Source organism: Vicia villosa, unplaced genomic scaffold (genome assembly GCF_029867415.1).
Source record: "Vicia villosa cultivar HV-30 ecotype Madison, WI unplaced genomic scaffold, Vvil1.0 ctg.000030F_1_1, whole genome shotgun sequence".
Lineage (NCBI taxonomy): Eukaryota > Viridiplantae > Streptophyta > Magnoliopsida > Fabales > Fabaceae > Vicia > Vicia villosa.
Genome location: NW_026704964.1, coordinates 543,830 through 561,332, shown reverse-complemented (window position 1 = coordinate 561,332; position 17,503 = coordinate 543,830). Strand labels below are relative to the sequence as shown.

Here is a 17,503-nt window from a genome sequence, read left to right as displayed (position 1 = left end):
CTCACATTAACAATTAGATTTAATCTCAAATATAAATAAAATATCATTCACATCCTTATCAAATATAAGTAAAAATTCAAGAGCAAATACCTTTAATATGCAACCTACTAATAAATCAATATAACCAACATTAAACTTTACTAACATGTCTCTCAAAAAAAACCTAGCATATTCATATTACATACATGTCTCTCAAAAAAAACCTAGTATATTCATATTACATAGAAACTTAGTAGTCTTGAGTGGTCAAAGATTAACCTTAACTTTTCCAAACTTCACTTATGTATCTAATAATTAGTGTCAAACCACATTGGATAACCACTTTGTAAAGCTATTTCATGGTTCCAAAAAATAGAAATATTTTTGTCTCACATAAACAAAATTTCTCAAGTGTACTAGTAGTATATTTAAAAGTCAATTCTTTATACATGGATGCGTGATTTTCGTTTACCTTTCTTTCTCACTCCCGCTCTAACCAAACTTCTCACAGATGCAACGTTTTTTCATCTTCATTTATTACCACTAAACCCTAAAAAACTCACCACCCTTCCACCGCCGTAATCACTAATTTCACACTCCTTTTCCCAATTCTCCAACTCTTCATTCTTCTCCCTCCTGATTTATTTACCTTTTCTGTTTTCAAGTCTGAATCTGCATTGAAGCTTCATTTTCTATTATCTCCCTCAAATTTCAGCTCCAGATATCTTTTCCAGCTCAAAAAACGGGTAAAGGTTTCTATTATGCAACTATTTGCAGTGTTTATTTTTATAATGCAATTTTCAAAAAAATTGTTTTTTTTTTAATAGTGGGTTTTGTTTGAATTGTTTTGAATTATCTAAAACTGCTGAATCTTGTTTAGGGAAGTGGAAATGATGGAGGGTTTTACTGTTATGAATGGTGGTGGTGAAAGGGTTTCTGAAAATGGTGTTTTGGAGGAAGATGAGAGTCTTGGTGATCATATACTTGAGGAAATGGAGTCCTTTTTTCTTGATATTGATGAGAGATTGATTATTTCTAGGATGGTGAGTGACTCTGTTATTAAGGGTGTGGTTAATGCTGTTGAGGAACAGGCAGCTGAGAGAATTGCTCAGAAAGAATCCGAGGTGGTTGGATTGAAGAAAAAGCTAAGTAGGTTAGGTGTAGGTTTGGATGAAGGTAAAAGGCTGTGGTATTCGGGTCGTTGTAATGAAACGCGTGAAGGTGTTAGACAACCTTGTTTAGATGGTGTTATGGAGAAAAATGGAGTTATGAAGTTTGTGGATAGTGTTAAATTTGAGTTACACGAGCAGTTGAATCAGCTGAAGAAAGAAATAAATAAAATTAGAGGACCTAGTTCCATAAGAAGATTTAGTTCGGGTTCTGATTTGATGGGTTTAGGTGGTATTTTGCAGGAGAGTGTACCGGGAAGATGGATTTATGTCGATAAAGCTTTTGATAGTCTCAAAGTTACTATGGACTCTTTCTGTACAAGGATAGAAACTATGGATCGATTATCAAATGCGGCAAATACACATTCTGAGTGGCAGGAGGAGCAAGAGTTTCAGTTGGAAATTGAGCGGATGATTGTTCGTAATTGTATCCAGAGTTTGCAGCAGAAATTTGAACAAAAACTATGTGGAATTTGTGAATCTGAAAGTAGAAATAGTTTGAACCAATTTAAAGAGATATCAAGTTTGCGTGAGGATTTGGATTCAATTTTTAGAACACTAGCTGTTTACGAAACTGGGACGCTTATTTCTCATGGATCCTTGGAACATACTGAGGATTGGTGTCATAATAAGAGGGCAGAGCATATCCACTTGAAGCTTTCAACAGATCATTTGCCGGCTTCAACTGTGGAAGAAAACGGAAAGCACGAGGATTCAAAGAGTACCAAGCCTGACAGTTTGGATTCTGCCTCACTAAAGAGTATGTCTAAAGATGATTTGATTACTTATATAACTAAGATGAGAAGAAACCATGAATCTCAAGTGCAAGAGAAGACTGAAGAAAACTTTTGTCTTAGGCGGGAACTATTGAATTTGAAAGAAAGAGGTTCTTCCTTTTCATTGAAGAAAGACAAGGACTTTGATTTGTTGAAGAAAAAAATCCCCGATGTCGTCACAAAATTGAATGAAATCCTTGATGGAAATGAGAAATTGCGTCAATTCAGCGAAAACATCGAATCTCTTAGCAGTTTCAAAGATAGATTGGATTTCTTACAAACTGAGAATGGTCAACTGAAGGACATGCTAACCGAAAAGAACAAGGAAGTTAAGAGTTTCTCTTCTCAGCTTTCGGTTGCTAAGGAAAAGTCATCACAACAACAATTGACTGAGGAAAGTTTGTTACGAACTGTTCAAAAGCTGGAGGGTGATGTTGGGGATGCACATGCTGAAGTTTCAATTATTAATGATGTATATAAATGTCTCTTTGAAGATATGGAAAGTAAATGTAGGTTCATTACTGAAGAATTGCATCTCAAGAATGGTTTCGTGCAAGAAACATATGAAGTAATATTGAAAGATACTGTTGATAGTGTTCAAGCTTCTTATGGATTGAAAATAGAAGAAGCAAATATCGAGGCAGTTAAGATGCAAGGGCTACTGGATATTAATCAAATTATATTCAAAGAAGCTTTGGTAGATGCGGATGAAGCATTAAAACTCAAAGCTGCTGAGAACAAAAAACTAATATCTGAAATACATATGTTGAAATCAGAAGTAGAAGGAAAGGAAAATTTAGTAAAAGAGGCAACAGATGCTTTGGAACAAGAAAAAAGAAAGATGGAATCTGCCTCTGAACAGCTTGACAATTTAAGAGCTAAGGCAGATAATCAATGTAAATTGATTGGGGAGAACAGCAAAGAGTTGGATGTTACCAAGGGTAATCTGGTTGCAGCAGAAAAGGAAATTGAAAAATACAAAAAGCAAATCTACGAGTTGGATCAAAATCTGGAACAAAAAATGAATGAACTTGGAAAAATTGATAAAGAAAGAAGAGAACTTTGTACTGTTGCAGAAAAGCAACAAGATGCATTGAAATGTTATGAGGCAAAAGAAAGGGAAACCACTAAGGAAATGGAATCAACCGTTAATCTCGTCCATAAATTATTGAAAATGGTTACTGATCTAGAAGCTAGTGTAAATGAAGATATTTCAAGAAATTGTTCGAGGTATGCAACATTTGTGTCGATAATATCTTATGAATTTATGATAAACTGCCGTTTCCATGATTTCTTTTTGTTTTATGCCGTCTTCTATCAATAAGGGAGTGTTTAGACTTGTTTGAACCAGCAAATACATGACATGTGCAATTTCATTACATTTAGATTATTCTGAATGTGACGTGCTTCTAATTTGGGGAATTAAGTGATTTTTTCCTCTCCAACATAGAAGCCAAATATAAAAATATATTATCATTTGCTGCATGTTTTTGTTGTGATAAATGCCTTTAGATTGTTCCAGCTTAAGTATATTTATGAATGAGAAATAGCTATAATGTACTAACACGAGTAAATAAATTATCTGCAAATTTATGAGTTCAGATTGATCATGTTAAACTAACAACCTGGAAATTTTGTAGAGATAAACCAATTTATTTCAAATTAAAATCCTTATATGGAACAAATGGCTGTAAATCAGATTTTATTATTTTAAACTTAATTTCAAGTTCTTGTGATGATTATGGTCAATGGTCAGACAAACCAAGTCATATATGAATCATCTTTTCAGGCTTGAAAGCTTGAATTCTGAGTTCTGTTTCCTCAAGAACAAAGCCAATGCTCTTAAAACCATGGGATTGGTGTACAAGCAAAAGTTGGAAACAAAAAGCTCTAATCTTGCAAATGCTGAAGCAGAGGTACGTCATGTAACCAGAAAAATATTTTATTTTACTTTTTTGCATTTGCTATAGTATTGGAAAAAACTTGTTATATATTTCTAATTTTGTGGAGAAGCTGCACGACACGATAGAGTAAATTTTTTTCACAAATTTTTATTTGTTCTTTTTCCGTAAAAGTACAGGTGACGCTCCTATAAGATAATTTTCTTAAATAACTGTAAATGTTGTAAGTGACGAATTGTGAGGATTTGTCGTGGTTTCAAATAAATAGTGCTTGTAGTTTTAGAAGAAAAAAACCTAGTCAATGACCTATGTATCATCATATCAAGTTTATGCTGTAAAATTTATGTTAACCAAGATATATGGTTTAATACCTAGCCTTGAAAAGATATCCAATCTTTCACTAGGAGAACAGTATTTTCATTTTACCTTTTCTTTATTTATGATTGTACCTAAGTGTAGTAATTGAACCTATATATGTTCGACTTATCTGGAATTTCAGGTTGATCTTTTGGGAGACGAGGTAGATACTCTTCTTAGACTCCTGGAAAGGATTTATGTCGCACTTGACCATTATTCACACATATTGCAGCATTACCCTGGGGTGAGAATATTTCCCTTTCTACTTATCTTTTCATGTTTGTGCATATCAGAATGGGTATAGCTAATGTAACCAACTGTGGCATGGAGGAAATTAAGTTATGGCTTGAAATTATATTAATGGAAATTAAGTCATGACAATCGTGGCTAATGTTATTTCTGCATTTTCTATTGCAGTGCCAGCTTATGATTATTACCAATATCAATGTTTTCATTAGTTTCTACGACATTACTTAGTCTTAGGTTTTTATATTGGGCCTAATTCATCTTTACAAAACCGATTTGCAAGGGTAGGCCTACACACAACTTATAAACATATTTCTGGGCCATATCTCATCCAATATGACCTTAACACTAAGATATGTAGAATTGGACCGAAAATGGAAGGTTTTATGTTGTTGAAAACATGGATGGCAGTCCCTCATGGCGTGGAGGGAACATGGCACGAAATCACAATCATGTGTATCCAATATTATTATGATACATTATATTTGGCTCTCTGCAACCTTTTAGTGTGATGTCATCATAGTTGTATTAGTATGAATGAGTATAACTCTAGTGCTAGCCTAACACTCCACTCTTCAGCTAAGAATTGTGTCTCATTAGATAGCAACCGATGAAGTTCCACATGGAAATTCATACTGTTTTTAGCGTCGAGTTGATTTGTTAAGTATAACTTAAAAGATGGTTAAGGCCATAATGGCATATTTTCCTTTACAGCTTGCGTGTATCCAAAATTAGCAGTAGTAACTATAACATGGGTTTGGGGTACTCCTTGTTCATAAAATTAAGGAAGTGATGACATATAGCAGAGCAAAACACAGTTCTCTTGTAATTTGTAATAGTAATTAGTTGTCTTTATGAAGAAGGTTAAGAGATGGTTTTATTTTCATGAACCAAATATTGTGAATTGCTTTATATCCATGAGTCAATAAGAAACTGTTCTGATGATTAGTCACTTGTTTTGCAGATTATGGAGATTCTGAAGCTTGTAAGAAAAGAATTGACAGGAGACTCTAGAAAACTTGCTTAATCGTCTCTTCTTGCCAGGTAAATTGACAGACCCCCTTTTGGCACAATCTGTACCTTTCATTTCATCCTCCGGATTCGTAAACCTTTAAGCATGTTTAAATCTTGTAATGGATACAGGTGACGAGTTGTACAGCTATTTACAGGAGTTACATGCAGCTGGGATGTGTTGCAGCCGGTATTTTCGTTCCCCCTAAAATACATTATGAAGAAAACAACAACAGAAAAGAATCAAAAGCTTATGCAGTTGCTAATGCACCTTCCTTTTCACCATACACAAATGCTTTTATACACCTACTAGAAGACATGCCTTGTTTGTTTGGCTCAAGCAATAGCATATACCATAAATTTGCTTTCACGGTTTGGTTTTTTTACTAGCAATAGCATCTGTATATGATATTTTTGTTTAATGAGTTTTTTTTATATGGATATTTATTTGTAGCTTTATGTTATTATCATTGTGTTCTGTAGTGTGCAAATATGAAAAAGCAATGACACTAGTTCTCTAAATTTCTATGTGCATTAAATAATATAACACCCCTACTACTAGCACAAATAGTAATGATAATAATAAATTATTAAAAACAAAACACCCCACATTAGCACCGGCATGTTGATTGATGACCTAACTTGCTTAATGTCAACCAAACCTTATCAGTTCTCAAACTTTGGCTTTTGACCATAGCTTTCCACTCTGTCTTTTTATTTTTAGTACATGGTTTCCACTCTGCCTAATATGAACACTAAGAGCACTTACATTATTGAAAAAAATATTTAATACTAAATATGCTACTATTTGAACAACAAGAAATGACACTGTTTAACAAACATCATTCGAAATATACTATATTAAACCTTTATAGTCCAAATAATTTTTCTGTTTGTAGCAAGTGCAATGAATGCATACATTATTGTTGTTATTATAGGAAGAAACAAAAACTAAAAATGAGGATTTGTACATTGAACCCATCCACCTAATGCTAACGACAATTTTTAATCTCAATATTTTCATGATTTATTTAAGTATATGTGATAACATAAAAATAATAATACAAATTTGTAGGAGCACCGAACACTGATTCTGGTCAAGGTTGAAATAAAATAATTGAAATCCCTCAACTTTTGAGGAATGGCACTGTCCCAATTGTGAAGCAAAAATACAAGGACACTAAAGTACGGAATAGCATAGGATAAGGTACGTAGTACATGTTTTTTGTTTTATTCATTTAAAGAGGTTGAAAATTGAAAATGTATTATACCAATAAAATAATTATGCTGCTATCATGTGTTGGACAATGCCATGTGAATGAAAGGGAAGTGAGAAGAGATTAAAAATGACTCTGTTTTTGGTGCATTTAAGTTTAACCATCAAGTTTAACATACTCATCAAATTTAACTAAAATTTATAATGTAATACTAATACGTGGAATCAATCTTTTTGTAAATGAATTTTGGGATTAAGGCTTGTTTATTTAAAATTCTTATAAAAAAAACTTTAGAAAATACAAATTTGAACAAAACAAATATTTTAAAACAAATTTATTACTTTTTAAATAATTCATACACAAATATATTAAAACATAAAAGTAAAAAAAATAATCACACTTAAATAAAAAAACATAAACGCTAGCAAAAGAACCATAACCCCTATGAAAAAACCATCATCAACAGAAAAAGCTCCCTCAGATGACTCATTAAAAACTCACACTCACAAGGCAAAAAAACATCCACTCCTTTATTTACTGAGACAAAAGCAGGATTCTCGAACCAAACATAGAAAGCATAAGAGTTAGAAGCATGTCTACCAAGATACCATTTACACACTTAGGAATATAATCATATTTTTCACATACTTCACATTGATAAAGGATGTAGAAAACACACTATTGTTCTGCGATTTCCAAATCGACCAAATCATAAAGTGTCAAATCATAATCAAACCATTCATCACCCTAGCTCTACCACCTAGCGATCTAATAAAACTAATATTTCTAGGAAAAATAAAACATTGCCCAAGCCACCTAATAATCTCATACCAAACTGACATTGTGAGGTCACAAGTCACAAGCAAATGATCAACTGACTCAGCACACCGACCGCACACCAGAAACATGACACTCTCGTAAGCTACCACAACCCTATGCCTAAAGAGATTAACTTTGGTATAAATCTTCTTTTTGAGGAGTTGCCAAGAAAAAACAACTACTTTTGAGGAATTCAACTAACTCAAGTAAAAGGGAGAACCTGATTCTCCATTACAATTAGAGAAGACCTAAACAAATTACTTTGGAGGAGACAAGGGTAAGTCGAAGCAACAAAGAAAATTCCATCATCTGAGTGACTCATACCCAACTATCAAAAATAGGGGATAGGGTCACATCTTGAAAGACTAGAAGAAAATTATGGGTCATCACCTCCCGATAATTAAAGAGAGATCTTTTCCACCTCAGATCTCAAGTCAAACTACCATCCACAAAAATTCCACCCTGACCCACAATCCAATCCTGTTGGTCAGAGATACTGAACAACCTATGAAAACTAAGAGTTAAAGAGGTATTGCCTACCTACAGATCCTTCCAAAAGGATGTTTCGAGACCCGAATTCACTATCACACTAAAGATCAGAAAACCCATAAATAAGTTTTCATCTCCACTTAACTAAAAAGGTCAAAGTGGGGATCCTGGATCCCCAAATTCCATAACCTTAGGTTTATAGATATTACACCAGCTAACCCAAACAACCTTAAATTTTTTAATATAATCTTGCCCAAAAAGACTTCTTTCTGAATACTGACAATCTTTTGTCAAACTTTGATAGACATAAATATAACACTAATAACTAAATTAATTAAAATCACTTTACTTATGTTTTCAAATGGACTCTAACTCATCTTTTATACTTATTAAAATCACAAAAATAAAATAAATCAAATAGATTAGATGAGTTTCATATTAGTTTGACTGAATCCATATAAGTTTTGACAAATTAAAAAGTGTAGTATAGAATCTACTCTTGGCCTTTACTATTCTTTTCATGTATAACATGATATTATGATACATGTGAATTTTGTTTTATCCTTATAGAAAGGGACAAAGCCATGTGACCAACCTCACTAATAATGGAACACCCCATCCTTGTTTCCCTCCTCCTGTTGTTTCCATAATAATAATTATTATTATTATTATTATTATTATTATTATTATTATTATTATTATTATTATTATTATTATTATTATTATTATTTTCAATAACAACTGCACCTACTAATCATCAAAATTAGACATAGAAGATAATGACAACTGGCATAATAAAATATGTTTCAAACTTCATTTAATGTGTGCCTATAACTTGTCCTCAAAGGTCTATGTATCATGTATGTGTTATATTATATGAGAAAAATCATATTATTAATATTAAATATAAGATTGTGTAGATATAATAAGATTATCATTTTATTTTTATTATTCTCTTAATTATAAAATTTTCATTTTCAAAAAATAAAATTCTTATTTTGAGACTAATTTTGCAACTGTTACCATTACTAAGATACTAGTACAATGCAACAGTTAAACTAAAAGGAATAGAAAAAGCAATAAAGTACAAAAATTTAGCAGTGTCAGATTCTTAGCTTGTTGTAAAAGATACAAAAACAAAACCAAACATAGATGAAATTAAACTTTTCCTATCTGTTTCCAACCACACCCCATGTTGTCATTTCCTCTTTTATTTATTCACAAAAAAATCCATACTTTGTGACATCTCTGATTTCCTTGTTTTTTTGTCAACAACTACATTGCCATTCATTCTTCAACTTCAGATCTGTGGATTATTTTCTGTGTGTGTGTTTTTGTTGATGATTCATTGACTTCACCAAAAACTGGAGGTGGGTTTTTCTTTTTCAACTCTTTTTTAGTATCCTATAGTGTTGAAAATGAACTTTCACATTCACATTCATATGACCCAGATGATTTTTTTACCTAGTTTGTTATAAAGGTTTCATCTTTCATAAACCCTTTTCTTTTGGGTTGTTGAATTTCATTTTCCTTATATAGAAATATTGGAAAAATATGATTTTTATGTGATTGGATTTTGTTTGCTTTCTGGGGTTTCTTGCTTGCAATATTTGCTTCTTTTGGTAAAATCATGATGAGGAAGGTGTTTGGGGAGGGAGTATTGATTGTGCTGATTTTGATGATAGTGAGTGAAAATGTTGAGGCTCAACCAAAGTCAATTCTTATCAATTGTGGTTCAAATTCTTCTGTGAATGTTGATGGTAGGAGATGGATTGGGGATATGGCTTCTAATAACAATGTTACCCTTAATTCTCCTGGTGTTGTTGCTTCCACTGATGCATTGAGTGGGAATTCAATCTATGAGCCGATTTATCGAACGGCGAGAGTTTTTACGGCTTCTATGAATTACACAATCAGAGGAGTTCAGGGAAAGTATTTTGTTAGGTTCCATTTATGTCCCTTTGAGATTGTGGACCACAATGTGAATGAGTCCTCTTTTGGTGTTGTTGTCAATGGTATGAAGCTTTTGTCGGAGTTTAATGTTGCGGGTAAGATATCCGAAAAGAATGTTAACTTGCAGAATTCGGGAAGGAATTCTAGTTTGTTCTTTTTGGTTAAGGAGTATATTCTTGATGTCGATGATGGTTTGCTTCTGATTGAGTTTGTTCCGAGTAAAGACTCGTTTGGCTTCATCAATGCCATTGAGATTGTTCCGGTTGTTGGTGAGTTGTTCGATGGTTCGGTCGGTAAAGTTGGTGGTGGAAACTTGAATTTGGCTGGACATGGGATGGAGACTATGTATAGGTTAAATGTTGGTGGTCCTGAGATTCGATCCAACGAGGATCCCGATCTTCGGAGAATTTGGGAAGTTGATTCTAGCTATATGATCACGGAAAATGCCGGAGTAGGAATGAAGAACAGCTCTAATATTACATATGCTTCTGTGAATGATACTTCAGTAGCTCCTCTCCTTGTGTATGAAACTGCAAGGGCAATGTCCAACACTGAAGTCTTGGACAAAAGGTTTAACATGTCGTGGAAGTTTGAAGTAGATCCTGATTTCGATTACGTTGTCCGGTTACATTTCTGCGAGCTGATGTATGATAAGTCAAACGAGAGAGTGTTCAGGATCTACATAAACAACAGGACAGCTGCAGATAATCTTGATGTTTTTGTTCGAGCAGGAGGGAAGAATAAAGCGTATCACCTAGATCATTATGATTCCGCGTCGATGAGGATGGGCACACTTTGGGTTCAACTAGGTCCTGATACCGCTGCTGGTGCTGCGGGAACTGATGCTCTCTTGAATGGTCTCGAGATTTTTAAGCTTAGTCGGAACGGGAATCTTGCCTATGCTGAGAAATACAACTCGGCTGGGAATTCGGGAAGCAAATCAAAATCAAAAGTTCTTTGGATTGGAGTCGGAGCAGGTATAGCTTCCGTGGCTATAATTGCATGTATGGGTGTCTTTGTTTTCTGTTTCTGCAAAAGAAGGAGAAAGGAATCAAGTGATGCCAAAAACAACTCTCCCGGTTGGCTACCGATATTCCTTTACGGAGGGGCTACTGTAAACAGCACTGTAGGTGTCAAGGGATCAAATGGAAATCAGAAGTTATATGGATCTGTGGCCTCAACTGGAGCTGGGAAACGGTTTACTTTGGCTGAAATCAACGCTGCAACGAAGAGTTTCGATGAGAATTTGGTAATTGGAGTTGGAGGCTTTGGTAAGGTATATAAGGGAGAAGTTGATGATGGTGTGCCCGCTGCAATTAAGCGCGCCAATCCGCAGTCTGAGCAAGGTCTGGCTGAATTCGAGACCGAAATAGAGATGCTCTCGAAACTAAGACACAGGCATCTAGTGTCTTTGATTGGTTTCTGCGAAGAGAAAAGTGAAATGATTTTGGTTTATGAGTACATGGCAAACGGAACTCTAAGAAGTCATCTATTTGGAAGTAATCTCCCTCCACTAACATGGAAGCAGCGTCTCGAAGCTTGTATAGGTGCTGCAAGGGGACTTCACTACCTTCACACAGGAGCCGACCGAGGAATAATTCACCGAGATGTCAAAACAACCAATATACTGTTAGACGAGAATTTCGTAGCCAAAATGGCTGATTTCGGTCTGTCAAAAGACGGTCCTGCTTTCGAACACACTCATGTTAGCACTGCTGTGAAAGGAAGTTTCGGCTATCTCGATCCAGAGTATTTCAGAAGACAACAGTTAACCGAGAAATCAGATATTTACTCTTTCGGAGTTGTTCTGTTTGAAGCTGTTTGTGCTAGAGCCGTGATAAACCCTACATTGCCTAAAGACCAAATCAATCTCGCAGAATGGGCGTTGAGATGGCAAAGAGAAAGATCGCTCGAAAAAATCATCGATCCACATCTTAAAGGAAACTATTGCCCCGAATCATTGTCTAAGTTTGGGGAGATAGCTGAAAAATGTCTCGCGGATGACGGTAAAAGTCGGCCTACCATGGGAGAGGTGTTATGGCACTTGGAATATGTGTTACAGCTACATGAAGCTTGGCTCAACATGGACAACAACAATAGCACAGAAAATTCCTTGTCTAGAGTTGAAGTTGGACAAGAGCATTCAAATCAAGATGAAGAAGCATGATCTTATATTTATATAGCTAATATCCTCTACAGATTCTTTCTATTTGTTTTATTGAATTCAAGTTATTTACTATTATTACTATTTTTAGCATCTGATTTGTGGATGTATACATGGTAATGGATTTTCAAACATCTATCCAACAAAAAAAATGTTGATATTTGTGATATGCACTATTTTTTGGATTGAATTGTAACTAATTGTATTGGTATTGGGATCTTTCTTCTCAAAAGTTCATATCAATAGCTTCATCAGCTTCTTCTGTAAAGTATATGTATTTCCATTTGTCTTTGCCTATTATCTAAGGATCATGCTAACCATCTTAGTTTTATAAACAGCTCAAAGTAGTCAATATCTAAAGTGGAGAAAAGTATCCCTAATGTATTTTAATGTTGTGTTAAATGTACAAGTGTGAGCACTAATCTAGAATAATTAAATATATATATATATATATATATATATATATATATATATATATATATATATATATATATATATATATATATATATATATATATATATATATATATATATATATATATATATATATATATATGGGTTCGTTTGTTTTGACTTTTTTTTATATGATTTTTATAGTGTTATATAATTGTGTAAAAAATTTTACAAAGAATTTTTTCATAAAATGTTTCGAATGAAAATTTAGTTTGAATAGTTATTCTTAAAATATTAGTTTAGGTATTTCATTTTTTTTATATTAAAATTTCAAAAAATCACTTAATTTCAAATAGATTTTCATAAAAATCATTTTTGAAATATCACTTTTTAAAAAAATTGCAATTTTGACTATGTTTTTGTCTCGAATAATATTTGTTTATGTTATAGGATGTCAAAAGTAATGTTTCAATTAGGAAAAAACAAATATATAAAAGTTTGTAATATTTTGAAATACGGTTTTGTAAAATATATTTTTAAAAATACAAAGAAAAATTCAAATTTTATAAAGCTAAAACAAACAAGCCAATTTTTTAAACTTAATTTGAGGTTTCGCTTTGGTCTCTTAACTAAAAAACATTACACTTTTGTCTCTTTAAAATTGTTCCATTACCATTATTGGTCCCTTTTATTAATTTTTCTAAAAAATCGTTAACTTTTGCCAACGTGGCATGATAACTAGGACAATGAGTCAACAAATTTGACTCAATTTTATTTTAAAAATTGATATTTTATTTCAACTTGCGGGTTTTGTTTTGGGGGGTTAAAACCCCCCGCAAATTGTTAATAATTTGTAAAACAAATATGACAATCAAAAGTGGCAATGCAAGTTTATTGTTCCCTATGAGCCCTAGAGCCAACATCATCAAACAATGAACCATAACCATGCACAAAATTCCCTAAAGTTTGAATCTTTAAATCCACAACATTAGATAAACCTTTAGTAACAACATCAAGAAGTGTAAACCTCAAAGATATCATTAAAGAAGAAAACACATCATCAATCGCCTTACATGAATTTGATCAACAGAACAAACCAAGACTCAAGAACAACAACATGAACCGAGAACGGGTTTGCGCTAACATCATTAGACGCATCCACCATTTATAGGGTTTGCGCTTGCACAGGCTTTTTCTGCGACGAGTTTGTGGGGGGGGGGGGTTGAGGGGAGAAGGCGTGAGGGAGAAGGCCGCCAACGATGTCGATTGAGTGGAGGGAATTAGTGGGAGAGGGAGGGTTGATTTTGTCTTTATGTCGAGGGAAAGAAGAAGGGGATGAGATAAAGGAGAAAAAAGGAAGGTCACATAATAGATTTTACAACCTCCCTTAAAGTAATGATGTGATGATGGAAAGGGAGAAGAGAAGAGAGATCTGAACGAGGAAGGAAAAGAGATGAAGAGAACAAAAGGTCTCGGCTAGGATTGAGGAAGAGAAGAGAGAGATATCTAAATGCTTAATTAATAAAATAATTTTTAAATAAATAAAAAATTCACAAATAAACAAAAAAGTCATGTCAGCAAATAAAATTGTATCAATAATGTCATGTAAACAAATTTAACATTTTTTTTCAAAATATTTAACGGAAAAGACCATTTTGTGTAACAGAACATTTTTAAGGAACTACTATGTAACATTTTTTAGTTGAGGGACCAAAGCAAAACAATAAATTAAGTTAAGGGACCAAAAGATGCATTAAACCTTTTTTAAACTCAAATAATCTAAGTCCGCATTTTGTATGTAGAAAAACTTATTTAGGCCAAGTACCTGAAAAGACAAGACAAAAAAAAAGATTTATTATCATTGGTGACTTAGGGCTATATAATGAAAAAAGGAATTAAAATAACACTTACATCATTTATCTACATGAAAGTTCTATTTTGTATGCATTATCATCAATCCTTCAGAGCATTTGAAAAATGTCCATTTCTTTTATGGAAAATGCTTATTCCACCCTTAAAGGCTCTCATACCATCGTGGAAAGTCTATTTTGTCCTTAACATTTGGAGATGCATCTCTGGACACGCCTATTTTTACCATTCCTCAGTCCAAATTGAAGAGGCGCCCTTGTTATGCTAAAAATGAATCCATATATGCATCTTCGTATGTGTAAAAAGTACTTTCGAATATGAATCTCCGTAAACACCGTTTATTCAAAAGTAAGTGGGTAGTCCGGAGATGCATCTCTGAATGCTATTTTTTTCATATTCCGTGTCAACACCCTTCCCTCTTCCACCTTCTTCATTTAGTAGATATTTTGTATAATTTTGTTTGTGTTTATAATGCAAGTGCGATGGATAATGAATGTCGGATTAAGGCTAAGTGTGTGTCCCAAATCGCGTCAGTACGACGTGAAAGAGCCGTTACCAGGACCACAAGGCCACAAGTTACTAATGACTCGTTTGATGCTCTGTCTTCTTCATAGCTTCGGCTGTCTGGTTCTTGTAGCCATAGTCGACCCTCTCAGGCATCTCTGGCAGCAGAAGCCCCGGAATTCGAGGAAGAAGCTATGGAGGAAATCCCTGTCGACATTTATTAAGAGTGGTTAAATTTTTTAGGTTTACATAAAAGATTGAGTTGGAGAACATGAAAGATATGAAAAGGATATAATGATGAATTAAAAAAAATTATTTAATATAAATTTATATTATGTGGCAAATATTTCTAACTTGGAGTCATAGTAACAGTGTTATGTATAGTTAAATGTGCAAAAGTGGTGAGGGACAAAAAAATTTAAAAGATGGCGAATTAGAGGATAAACAAAATTGAGTTTTAAAATAGGAAGGCTAAAAGGTTAAAAAGTTAAAATTAGGGGTGGCAAAATGGGTCAGGCCCGACAGACGGGCCCATTTGACCCACCATTTTTGGCGGGCTGAGGTTTTCGGCTTGGTAGCTTAAGTTGGCCTGTCCCGCTAACCCGCTTAAAAAAGCAGACAGAGGCGGGGCGGGTTTTCCTGCGGGCTTTTTGTTAAAACTTTAATTTTTTTCTTAGAATTAAAATAACTTTAACTATAAAAACAACACTCTTCTCTTAGGATTATATTGATTGAATTGCATTATAAATTATTATACAAATAAATTGAAGGCTTAAATGCAGTTTTGGCCTCCCAAATTTCTCAATTGTTTAATTTTGGTCCTCCATGTTCCAATTGCTTAATTTTGGTCCTCAAATTTTGTAATTGCTTGATTTTGGCCCCTCAAGTTCCAATTGCTTGATTTTGACCCCTTAAATTTGTCTCATTTTGTATTTGATAGGCCCCTAATGATGTGTGGACTAAATTCTATTTTTTGTGGTTTTTTATCTTTTCTTTTTTTTTAAAAAATTTTCTTCTCTACAATTTTATTTTTCTTCTCTTTTTAATAGTTAAACTTTGAATGTAATATTTTAAAAAATTTAAATATTTCATTCAACTTATGCGTAATGGTAAATTATTTTGACAAAATAAAATAGACCACTACTTAATTAAAATAACAAATTTTTTGGCCAATAACTCTATTATAGTTAAACATAAAGTCCTAAAGTCTAGCAATCCTATTAGTCACATAGAATTTCAATTTTTTTATAAGGGATATTGCATGCTTGTTCATATATTCTAAGTTGAATGAAATATTTAAAATTTTCAAAATATTATATTCAAAGCTTAACTATTAAAAAGAGAAGAAAAATAAAATTGTAAAAAAGAAAATTAAAAATAAAAACAATAAAAAAAAAAGAGAAATTTAGTTTACAAATCTTTAGGGGACTATCAAATGCAAAATGGGACAAACTTGAGGGGCAAAAATCAAACAATTAAAATTTAGGGGGCCGAAATTAAGCAATTAGAAAATTTAGGGAACCAAAATCAAGCAATTGAGAAATTTGGGGGGCCAAAAGTACATTTAAGTTTAAATTGAATTATAGCTATGAGATTCTTTTTATAACTTTCTAATATGTGTTGGTTGAAAAAGTTTGAAATAAAAGAACAATTATATGGAATGAAAAAGATTTAAGTTGTCAATATATTAGCTCACATGTTTTCTTTAGAAACATATGTTGATTTTAAGAAAATGAAGGATTTGATTCGTGTATACGTGTGACAAATTTATGATTTAGCTATTAAAGAATCAATCAATATAAGAGTCCATATGATGTGAACAGTGAGAAAGTCAAGTGTTGATATTTTATGCACGGTGATGTTTTAACTTTTATGCAGTGTAATTGTTATCATTGTTTGTCTTGTGTAAATTATTAATTGGGTTCTATTTGTAGTTGGTTTTAAAATAGAATTAGGATAATATGTGTTGCTTATTTATTTATTTATTTATTTATTTTGATACATTTTTTATCGTGCTTGAGTTGTGTAACACCCTTCTAATACCCCGCATAAATAATAAACAATAATCAGAGTAAAACATGAAAAGGGCGTTACAACTTCCATATAAATAAAATAATACTCATGTCATGCCATAAAAGAGAACGTCAACCAAATTTATTCAGATTATCATGTTTAACACAGCGGAATTATCCTTAACATCTGAATAACAAACAGCCAAGTCACAGACTTAAAACATCAACATAAAAATCCATCCAAAATAAAAAGAGTTTAACAAGTAACTCTAGACGACGCCCCCAGTGTTACACGACCAGAGCATGACACGGACCCGACTGACTCTAACGAACTACTTGACGAGCTAATCCTCACCAAGTACGAGAGCTACTCCTCAATCTGAAAAATAACAACAGTAAGGGTGAGTCTCATTCACATTTAACTAATGTTATAAGATATAGATAATAAAATATCATTTCACATGCCATTCACCCAATCACAGTTATGATCAGATTCAAACCATACAATCAGCAAGCAAACAACCAAATTAACACATATTATAACATTGGACAATCTTCCATTCATGTTATAATAGCAAAACAACCTAATGCAATGCAACTACATGCATGTGGTACCAAATTCAGGGATAACCCAACTCACCGAC

The 17,503-nt window shown here is 33.1% G+C and overlaps 2 protein-coding genes across 3 annotated transcripts; both read left to right on the top strand.

Annotated features, from left to right (window-relative positions):
• The first annotated feature begins 353 nt into the window (after positions 1-353).
• On the top strand, positions 354-6,324 carry LOC131622455 (WPP domain-associated protein-like). Of its 2 annotated transcripts, none has more exons than XM_058893488.1 (6): positions 354-725; positions 865-3,154; positions 3,714-3,840; positions 4,325-4,426; positions 5,393-5,472; positions 5,572-6,324. In XM_058893488.1, exons 2-5 carry the CDS (start codon positions 870-872, stop codon positions 5,453-5,455), a joined length of 2,577 nt encoding a protein of 858 aa, XP_058749471.1. In that variant the 5' UTR covers positions 354-725; positions 865-869; the 3' UTR covers positions 5,456-5,472; positions 5,572-6,324. The 2 variants fall into 2 exon arrangements, with proteins under 2 accessions (XP_058749471.1, XP_058749470.1); XM_058893487.1 differs by having other exon boundaries at positions 860-3,154; positions 5,572-6,322.
• Positions 6,325-9,110: 2,786 nt separating this feature from the next.
• LOC131622454 (probable receptor-like protein kinase At1g30570) lies at positions 9,111-12,335 on the top strand. Its single transcript, XM_058893486.1, has one exon. The coding sequence runs from the start codon at positions 9,595-9,597 to the stop codon at positions 12,082-12,084; it is 2,490 nt and encodes an 829-aa protein (XP_058749469.1). The 5' UTR covers positions 9,111-9,594; the 3' UTR covers positions 12,085-12,335.
• Positions 12,336-17,503: the final 5,168 nt, after the last annotated feature.

Excerpts from the sequence above, each read along its gene's own strand:
- LOC131622454 (XM_058893486.1), top strand. The coding sequence starts at position 9,595 with ATGATGAGGAAGGTGTTTGGGGAGGGAGTATTGATTGTGCTGATTTTG.
- LOC131622455 (XM_058893488.1), top strand. The coding sequence starts at position 870 with ATGATGGAGGGTTTTACTGTTATGAATGGTGGTGGTGAAAGGGTTTCT. Across the intron at positions 3,155-3,713 it reads ATTTCAAGAAATTGTTCGAG|GCTTGAAAGCTTGAATTCTG; the intron begins GTATGCAACATT and ends TCATCTTTTCAG. Across the intron at positions 3,841-4,324 it reads TTGCAAATGCTGAAGCAGAG|GTTGATCTTTTGGGAGACGA; the intron begins GTACGTCATGTA and ends CTGGAATTTCAG.